The sequence below is a fragment of the Tinamus guttatus genome, unplaced genomic scaffold, assembly GCF_059628265.1.
Source record: "Tinamus guttatus ecotype Peru unplaced genomic scaffold, ASM5962826v1 Tinamus_guttatus_pri_ptg000714l, whole genome shotgun sequence".
Lineage (NCBI taxonomy): Eukaryota > Metazoa > Chordata > Aves > Tinamiformes > Tinamidae > Tinamus > Tinamus guttatus.
Genome location: NW_028289248.1, coordinates 49,104 through 59,413, shown reverse-complemented (window position 1 = coordinate 59,413; position 10,310 = coordinate 49,104). Strand labels below are relative to the sequence as shown.

Genomic DNA, 10,310 nt, shown 5'->3' with positions numbered 1-10,310 from the left:
CTACACATAAGCAGATGCCAGCACATAGCCCTGCACAGCAGTACAGAGGAGTGCACACCAGTGCACACCAGTACACACCAGTATAGATCATTACACAGCAGTGGACACCATTACGCACCAGCACACACCAGAAAAGACCAGTGTACTCCAGCTTGCACACCAATAAACAGCTGTGCAGACAGCTACACACCCGTGCACAACAGCACACAGCAGCAGAGACCAGTACACACCAGCACACAGCAGAAATACCAGTGCTCGCTAATACACACCAGCACACAGCAGTGCGCTGCAGTGCACACAGATACAGACCGGTACACATCAGCACACACCAGTATACACACTGGTGTGCGGACATCTACTGCTCTGTACCGGTGTGCACTGGTGTGTCTTGGTGTGTGCTGCCGTGCACTGGTGTTCGTTGGTCTGTACTGGTGTCTGCTGGAGTTCACGGGTTTGCGGTGATGTGTACCGGTGTGTGCTGATGTGCACCAGTCTGTACAGGTGTGTGCTGGTCGCTACTGGTGTGTGCTGTGCGTGCTGGTGTGCACTGGTTTTTGCCTGTGTGTGCTGCTGTGCATGGGTGTGAGCTGGCTTCTACTGCTCTGTACCAGTGAGTGCTGGTGTGTACTGCTTATTTGTACTTTAGGGTCAGGCTTAGAAGTTTAGGACTATATTAATATTTAGGGTCAGGGTTATGGTTAGGCTTTGAGTTAAGACCAGAGTTTAAGTTTAGGGTTGTGGTTAGGATTAAGATTGGGTTGGGGATAGTTTTAGTTTAGTTTTATTTTATTAACCCTCTTCCTTGCTTCTTCCTTGCCTGTGCCACCTCTCCCTTTTCCTCTCCCCTTTACCCTTCTCTGTGCTTTTTCCTCACCTGCTCCACCTCTTCCTTTAATTCTCCCCCTAGCCCCTTTCTGTGCTTCTTCCTCACTCCCTCCACCTCTCCCCTTTCCCCTCTGCCTTTCCCACCTCTGTGCATATACCTCACCCACCTCACATCTCCTTTTGCCTTGACCCCTTTCTCCCTTTTGTGCTTCTTCCTCTCCCCCTCCACCTCTTCCTTTAGCTCTTCCCCTTTCCCTCCTCTGTGTTGGGGTAGAATGATTAGGCTTAGGTTTAGTGTTAGAGAGTTAGGGCTCAGGGTTAGGGTTAGTGGGTTTAGGGTTTACTGTTAAAAGGTTAAGAGGGTTTGAGAGTTAAGAGGGCTGAAGGTTTAGGTTTAGAGGGTATAGGAGTTAGGGTTTAGGTTTAAGGGTTAGGTTTAGGGCATTAGGCGGTTAGAGATAGGAGGTTACGGGATCAGTGGTTTAGGGCTTACAATGATAGCAGGTTTTGTTAGCTTAGAGTGTTAGGGCTAGTGGGTTATAGGGTTTAGTGGTAGAGGAGTTTAGTAGAGGGTTAAGAGGGTTTAGGGTTAAGGATGTTAGAGGGTTGAGGGTTAGAGGTTTAGGGTGTTTAAAGGTAGAGGGTTAGAGAGATTAGGGGCAGGGTTAGAGTCTTAAGGTTTAGCGTTAGGGTTAGAGAGTTTAGGATTAGGGTTACAGGGGTTAGGGGTATGGGTTCGAGGCCTTAAGGATTAGGGTTATGGGTTAGAAGGGTTAGTGTTTAGGGTCAGAAGGTTTAGAATTAGGGTTACAGATTTAGGGTTAGAGGGTTAGAGGGTTTAGTATTAGAAGTTTTAGGGTGAGAGGGTTAGAGATCTTAGGGTTAGGGTTAGAAGGAAGGAGGGTTAGCTGTAGAGAGTAGGAGGGTTTGGGGAAGAGTGTTTAGGGGTAGAGTTAGAAGTTCGAAAGGTTCAAGAGTTTAGGGTTAGAGGGTTTAGGACTAGGGCGTTTAGGGTTAGCAGGTTAGAGTTTGCGGGTTTAGGGTTTAGGGTCAGGGTTAGAGGGTTTAGGGTTAGAGAGTTAGGGGTTAGAGTTAGAGGGTTTAGGGTTTACTGTTAGAAGGTTAAAGAGTTGAGGGTTAGAGAGTTCAGGGTTAGAGGATTTAGGGTTAGGGTTAAAGGGGATAGAGGTTATAGAGTAAGAGAGAGAGTTAGGGGTTAGTTTTAGAGGGTTTAGAGTTTATAGTTAGTTAGAGGGTTTAGAGTTAGAGGGTTTAGGTTTAGGGTAGACGGTTTAGGGCTAGATGTTTTAGTGTTAGAGGGTTGGGGGTTAGTGTTAGAAAGTTTAGGGTCAGGGTTAGAGGGTTTAGGGTTAGAGAGTTAGGGTTAGAAGGTTATGGGTCAGGGTTGGGGGGTTGGGGGGTGAGCTTGTTAGGGTTAGAGGGTTAGGGGTTAGAGGGTTTGAGAATTTAGCGTTTGAAGATTTAGGGCTAGAGGATTAAGGGTTAGAGGGTTTAGGGTGATGGTTAGAGGGTTAGGGGTTTGGGTTAGGGTTAGAGAGTTTCGGGTTGACTGTTAGAGGGTTACGGGTTAGAGGTGGGGTTAGGATTAGAGTGTTTAGTGTTAGAGGGTGAGAGGGTAAGAAGGTTTGGGGTTAGCGTTTGGCGGTTTAGGGATCGGAGAGTTTAGTCTTAGGGTTTTGGGGTTAGGATGTTATGGTTAGTTGGGGTTTTAGGTTTGCGCTTAGGTTAGAAACAGGTTAGGGGTTAGAAGTTAGGGGTTAGGGTTTTAGGGTTGTGGATTAGGATTAGAGTTAGGCCAGAGGAGCGTTGTGTGATAGCACAGATATGAAGGGAGGTCACCGCTTTGCAGCATGTGCAAGGACACGTCTCTCCTCCCTGCCTAGCTCTGCTATCTCCATGGCAGTGAGCTGCTGAGCTCCCAGTGACACAATCTGAGGTCACAGTGAGATGTGCGTCATCACAAGGAGGTCTCCCTGGTGCCAGAGTGGTGCCCTCCCTGCCCTGTGTGGCCCAGGCTCTGCTGGGCACTGCTCATGTGCTCCCCAGTGTTGCCCTTTGGAGCCACATCCCAGAGCCAGGAGGAGCAGAGAGGTGTCTCTTCATGTCCTGGAAAGCAGTCACCTCATTTCCCCCCAGATATTTCCCAAACCTGCTGATAATCCTTCAGGAATATCTCCAGATGATGCCAAAGGCTGAAAAATGTCTCAAAGGGAGCCCTGGAGAGGACACTTCTGCACTCCTGCACTGTCACATCTCTTCTCCAGGCAGTCCAGTGAGGGAATTTAGGGCTTCAGGGTGGTCCAAGACAGGATCAAATTCATGGGGGCTGAAACAGCACAAAGTGTGGCCACAGATCGATATGTTTTGGGGAGCCTCAAGTCTTATTTCTGCGGTGACAGGACAGCCTTCCTCTCAGAGGTATCAAGGGAGGATCTCTGTTTTTAAAACTCCCCAGCAGGGTTTCTTACACTGTGATGCTTAAGATAGACATGAGACAGCAGGAAAGAGTAAATGGCAATGGCAAAAGCTGTGAGAAATTTTGGAAAGTATTTTTTTTTCAATGATTGCATTGAAGATACTCTAGAGACTTCCTTAAAACATTGTTTTAACAGGAGTGCAGTCAATTTATTTAATGTTGGCCACACCACAACAGAGCATTTCCTTGAAGGTGGTCCCCTACTTCACTCACCAGTTGAGAGAGGACAACACCTCAGAGTGCGACGTGCTCAGTGCAAAGAGTGAGGGGTGGCAAGGACAGCTGTGGGCAGGGGTGGTTTTCTGAGCAGTAGGCTCTGGGTGGGACACTGAAATATCCTGTTAATGGTGTAGACCTGTTTAAAACACAAATGTTTAGAAAATGTCTTAAAAATAGAAAGAAATTAAGAAAAAGAATTAAATGTTTTGTTATACTTTCCACTTTTCTTCATTTGTTCTATTTTAGCACCCTAGCCTTCTGCATGATCTTTTTTTCTTGAAAAGGAAAGTGATTTTGTAAACGGGGTGGGATGCAGTCCCAGAGTGCTGGACAACTAGTGCCATTGCAGGTGCCATGGTCTCCCAGCCTCCCTTTGTAGCTCCAAGGGGCTCTGGTCTCCCGCAGGTCCCTGTGAGAGCTGCCAGGCCCAGGCAGGTCCTTCACAGACACTGGAACGTCTCCAAGTGCTGCTGGGTGCTGGTGGTTGGACACCCGAGCTCTGCCTGCAAAGGTGAAGGAATGTTTTCAATGTTAGGGAAAATATGAGCACACTTTCAACATCTCAGATGTTTGGCTTATGTTTGGCTTATCAAAGTTTTCCAGTGATGAAAGAGTGGAAATCTTCAGGAACTATCTGAATCTGGTGTGAAGAATTATTGATCTGCCCTTGAGATTCCACTGCTCTGTCCCTTAAAGTGTAGATGGCATCTCTGTGATCTCTCAGATATTTTACATGTCCTGAATACATAAATCATTTCTAAAGTCATATTTGCATCTAATCACTTAGACATATGCATTCCCCCCTACCCCCGATTTTTTCCCTTGCTCATTTTTCTATCTAAAATCTGTCAGCTCTCCAGTCATCTCTCAGATTCAGGGAGTTTAAACCTTGTCTTGCCTTTCAGGACTCTTGCTATGTCTTTTACTTTTCTTGATTCTTTTATTTTTTTTTCTAAATTTTACTATTAATGTGTCAGAACTTTACTATTATTGTTTCTAAACTTTACTATTAATGTGCCAAATCTCAACGATTTTGGTGGACTTCTTGGTGGACTTCATTGGAGGCAACTCAGACTTGACCTACAGTTGAGGACTGCAAGACAAATCCTTCTGTGCCTGCTTGCATCTATTTCACAGGGGAATTGGTGCACACGAGCTGTAACATTCATGTACTGCCTGGAGTAGAAACAGGTTCAGTTTGAACCAGTGATCCAAGCAGCAGCCAGTGGCTGATGAGAGAAATTACAGAGTTGAGGAGTTGGGCAGGAAGGTTCTTCATACAGGTTATCTTCTCAAAAATTCTGCTTTTTTTATATATGTCCGGACATCATTGGGAGACACTGTAAGAACTGGAGAATGTAGGTATGACTCCTTCTGAAAACTGAGGGATAAAGAAGGCTTAAAAAGCAGCCATCTGTCTTTTTCAGGTGCCTAATGAAATCTAACTTCAACACAGTCTTAAAAACTCTCCAATTAGCCAAACAAGAACTGAAGCTCGAAGAACATTATGGCAAGAGGCAATGTCTCCTGAGGGTTTTGCATCTTAATGTCCCCTTGGGGGTATTTGGTACTTTGCACATAGACCTCCAATGGTGGGAGGAACTTGAAGAAACCTCTCCAGAAGCTAAAGTCAGAAGAAAATCTCCAAGTTTCTAGGAGGGTTAATGGGTCTTGCTGAGGACCATTATGGGCAAAGCCTCCCTAGAGGCTGATTCGAGCAGAAAGCTGGAGGTCCTGATTGCAGGTAGGCAAAGGCAATGTGCAGGTGCCTCTGATGCCAGGTCATCTCTTCTTGTGTGTTATCAAGCAGATGGGCCAGTCACAGGTGCCCAGTTCCTGAGCAGGTGGATCCTTTCCATCATGCTTTGCCCAGGGCTCTTGGTGGGGGCAGTGTTCCAGGGCAGGACACCAACAGACTACATCATATTTCCCTGAGGGAAAGCAGGCAAGGAGGACCTCTTGTCATAAGGAAGAAGTCTCTTCTCCGAGGCCTCCTGTCATAAGGAAGAAGCTTCTTCGAGGCCTCAGTGGCAGAACCACTAGCTATGGCTAAGAGAACAAAGACCTGGTTCTTTTGGAGGTGCGAGTGCCCTCTGCCATCTCCCCATGAGTTTGTTCTGCACTTTCCCATGCTTGCACTTGTTTCCCTGCAGCTTGTAGATAATCAAGCTGTTTTCCTACCTTGTCCTCACTGCAGGATCTCTTCATCTTCCCCAATGTCTCTCTGCACTCACTGGCTGTTCTTTGAAACAGAAAGGCCTGTGCTGATCTCAGGTCTCCTCTGGGTGACCTATATGACCTGACGTCATCCTATTTCTGTCTGAAATATACCCATGATCACAGAAGAGCTGAAGGTTTTCCCTAAGGTAAACAAAGGAAGACCTGGGGTGAAGAAAGTAGAACGGAACAATCATTCCAGCCATGAGGGTCCTCAGGGTAGTCTGGCTCCATCTTCTTGGTGCTATCCTGGTGTGCATGGGGAGGCTGTTATTAGGTCAGCCCACAGACTTCCCTTCTCCAGACTGAAGAAATCCATCTCTCTTATCCTCCCATAGTGACAAAGACAGCATTAGCTGTGTGTTCCCTGAATGTTCATGCCTCTTCCAGTCCTGGAATCATTTTCATCTACAAAAGACCTTAAGAATACCAGAGTGAAGTTGGTCGGGAATGATCCAAGTTCTTGCTGTCTGCTTCCAGGCACATTCACAAAATCACAGAATCACAGAATGGTTGAGGTTGGAAGAGATCTCTAGATGATCTCTGGATCATCTAATCCAACACCCCTGCTCAAGCAGGGACACCTAAATCATGTTGCACTGGGTTGCATCCAGGTGGGTTTGGAAGATCTCCAGAGAAGGGACTCTCTGGGCAGCCTGTTCCAGCGCTCTGTCACCCTCAGAGTAAAGAAGTTTTTCCTCATATGGAGATGAAATTCCCTGTGTGTCAGTTTGTATTCATTACTCCTTGTCTTATTGCTGGCTACCACTTAAAACAGTTTGGCCCCATCCTCTTTACATTCTCTCCTCAGGTATTTGTACATGCTGATAAGATCCCCCCTCAATCTTCTCTTCTCCAGGCTGAACAGCCCTGACTCGCTTAGTGTTTCCTTGTAAATTAAAAGCACGTTACTCATGTACCCAGAAAGGGAGGACTTTCCTGCTGGACTACGGACTGAGCCATGAGCCAGCAATGTGCTTTTGTGATCTACAGAAGAGAAGGCAGAGATGGGATCTTAGCAGTGTGCCCAAATACCTGAAAGGAGTGTGCTGAGGGAATGGGGCCAGACACTCTCAGTGCGGGGCAGTGATATGGTAAGAGACAACAGTCACAAACTGAAGCACAGGAAGTTCTGCCGGAATTTCAGGGAAAACCTCTGAGTGTGAGGCTGACAGAGCATCGGCAGAGATTGTCCAGAGAGGTTGAGGAGTCTCCTTCCCAAAGATATTCCAAACTGACCTGTATGTGATCCTGTGCAACATGGTCTATGTGAGCCTGCTTGTGCAGGGGGGTTGGACTAGATGATCTTCAGAGGTGTCTTCTAAGCTCAAGCATTCTGGGATTCTGTGGGATCTCCTCAGCTCCCAGCTTTCCTTGTCAAGGCTTTCATGACTGTAGTGTGGTGGCAGGTGCAAGGCAGAGCTGGGCAGTCAGGCCAGCTGGTCAGAACCTGAGAGGTGCAGGGCCAGGCTCTGCCATGTCCATAGCATGACCAGGCCAAGGACAAGGGCAGCAGCTCCCTGATAAGAGGGATGAGGCCCAGCAATGGGGCCCATCACTCTCTGTCTTCCCTGCTCTTGTGCCCAGCAGATCCCCTCCCTGTCTGCCTGCAGCTCCTCCAAGCCCATCACACTGCTCAGCACAGTCCAGCAGAGGACCCCTGGTCCTGCAGACCCTCCAGAACTCCTGTCCTGAGCTGGGGCACACAGAAACCTGGCTCTCCTTTGCATTTTCTGTCTCAGGATGTTACCCTGCCTCTCTCCTGGGACATCTCTGCTCCCCACAGAGCCTTTTCCCAGATCAGTGTCCCTATTGCTGGCTGAGCTGTTCCTGCACCTGCCCTGTTCTGGTGGTGCTGCTTTGCAGAGCGAGCAGCTGTGGGACAGTGGTCCGTGGTGGTCAGAGAGAGAAGCAGACCCAGTTGGGCTGGGACTGCCATCACCGATACTGGTGACACATGACCCCAGAGTGTTTGCAATGGGAGGAGAAGTGTTTGGGTGGGCACTAGCTCCCATCTCTGGTGTTTCACAGCAGGATTCACCCTCCAGTGCCGCTTCCCTTGCCCTCTTGGGTCCCCACTGCCTCTCCAAGGGCTGAAAGTCCTCCTTTCCTCATGTGCACCTGGATTTAAAGCTCTGCCTTCTGGTTACTCCATGGTGGACCATCCCTCATTTTGTGAGGCTCCACTCACAGCCCTCACCTGGACTGTGGAGGTCTTCTAAGCTCTCCTGGGGATCTCCTGGAGATTCTCCTCCAGAAGGATGGAGGACAAATCCCATCAGCACTGTCACCTGTGACACCACCTGCTGCAGGTGATTCAGAAACAATTTCCCATCTCCATTGGCACTGGCCATTGAGAGATGAACTCCGAGTGCTGCCCTCGGTCCCTAGGAGATCACACAGATCAAACATCCTTGGAGCTTGTCTCCTAGAGCCTATGGAGTTCACAAGCAGAACACGAGACTCCTTTGAGATCCGTCTGTGAAGAAAGGCCATACTTGAGGCAAATCACAGGGGAGATGCTCTTTTATTATAGAAAATGTACTTGTGTAGGCCAGGTTTGGCATAAGGGTGCCCAGGCCCTACTCCTGCCTGAGATCACAGAAATGCACCAGGAAACACCATGTCACAAGAGCACTTAGGGCAAATAGGCACAAGAGAGCACAGCAGGACAGTGTGAAAATGAGCAGAAGAGCCTCGAAAAGAGAAAAAAAAAAAAAAAAGTTCTGCTGCTGTTGGTGGACATGTCACCAGAAAAACTGCGGGCCCTTTGAAGGGTGCAGCAAGGAAATGCCTTGCAGCGTGGGGATTGCCCTGTGCAGCAGAGCTCTGTCCCCACAGGCTGCATCCAGACTCTCCTCCCCTCCACTCATGTCCCACTTGGACTGTTGGAGCAGCGTAGAAGGAAGGGACCAGTGCCGGGTGACACATGACTATGACCTCCACGGGAGAGCAGCTAAAATTACCCCCTGATTGTGGCTAGGGAAGGTGAGTTCTCCTAAAGGACACAGGTGCCATGGTGTCACCCTGTCTGTACTCGTGCTGGAAGAGGCACTGCTCAGGGAAACTCTCCTCATTGCATGGGAGACATCGGAGGTTACTTAGTGGGGCTCAGAGTTTCCCCCCTCTTTGCTGGTGAAGGGGGAAGCCTGGCGTCCTGCTCCAACGTGGTCCCTGTGGCAGATTGAAATGAGACATTCCTGCAGAGAAATGGCATGAACCAGACTATATATTTTTCCTTTATTGGAATATAAGAGAAAAAAAGCAAGCAAGACATAAATGAACAACACTTATCCTTAATGCCAAATCCCCTAGGACAGATCTTGTTGCTGGCACTAGACCTGCTGGATCAGTTTCCTTAGGGCATTCTTGAGCTCCTCATTCCTTAGGCCGTAGATGAGGGGGTTCAGTATTGGAGGCACCAGCGAGTACAGAACGGCCACCACCAGATCCAGAACTGGGGAAGAGATGGAAGGTGGCTTCAGGTAGGCAACCATGCCAGTGCTGACAAACAGGGAGACCACGGCCAGGTGTGGGAGGCACATGGAAAAGGCTTTGTGCCGGCCGTGCTCAGAGGGGATCCTCAGCACAGCTCTGAAGATCTGCACATAGGACACCACAATGAAAATGAAACACCCAAAGCCTAAACAGACACTAATCACAAGAAGCCCTGCTTCTCTGAGGTAGGAATCTGGACAGGAGAGCTTGAGGATCTGGGGGATCTCACAGAAGAACTGCTCCACCACATTGCCTTGGCAGAGCGGAATGGAAAATGTGTTCCCAGTGTGCAGGAGAGAAAGGAGAAACCCAGAGGCCCAGGCAGCTGCTGCCATTTTAACACAAGCTCTGCTGTCCAGGAGGGTCCCATAGTGCAGGGGTCTGCAGATGGCAACGTAGCGATCATAGGCCATGACTGTGAGGAGAGAAAACTCTGCTGAAAACAAGATTGCTAACAGGAAGATCTGGGCAGCACATCCTGAGTAGGAAATAGTCCTGTTGTTCCAAAGGGAAATGTGCATGGATCTGGGGACGGTGGTAGAGATGGAGCCAAGGTCTAGGAGGGAGAGGTTGAGGAAGAAGAAGTACATGGGGGTGTGGAGGCGGTGGTCGCAGGCTACGGCTGTGATGATGAGGCCGTTGGCCAGGAGGGCAGCCAGGTAGATGGCCAGGAAGAGCGAGAAGTGCAAGAGCTGCAGCTCCCGCTTGTCTGCAAATGCCAAGAGGAGGAACTCGCTGAAGGAGCTGCTGTTGGACATTAGTTCCTTAGAGGCATAGGAGTCCTGTCCGTGAAGGAAAGAAAGCCGAAAGTCAAGGCAGGCTTTTCTGAGCCAAGTCATTTCAGTTTCTCAAGGAACTCCCCACATTTCCTCTCTCCCTTATTTCACCTCCCTTTCTGGTTCTCCACTTTGAACTGGCTGAGTTTGCCACATGCAGCAGGGACTTCTGCCCATAGCTCTGGAGGAGTTGTTTCTGCTTTGCTGCAGGTGGAAATAGATGCACTAGTCTTTGACTGGTATTTGTGGAGATGTCTTAGAATGGCATATTGCATTGC

At 48.7% G+C, this 10,310-nt stretch overlaps 1 protein-coding gene across 1 annotated transcript; it reads right to left on the bottom strand.

The window, feature by feature from the left end:
• Positions 1 to 10,014, bottom strand: LOC148591732 (olfactory receptor 14A16-like). The gene is made up of 3 exons (XM_088537019.1): positions 9,104 to 10,014; positions 875 to 992; positions 1 to 30 (listed from the first exon to the last, which is right to left on the bottom strand). Exons 1-3 carry the CDS (start codon positions 10,012 to 10,014, stop codon positions 1 to 3), a joined length of 1,059 nt encoding a protein of 352 aa, XP_088393145.1.
• Positions 10,015 to 10,310: the final 296 nt, after the last annotated feature.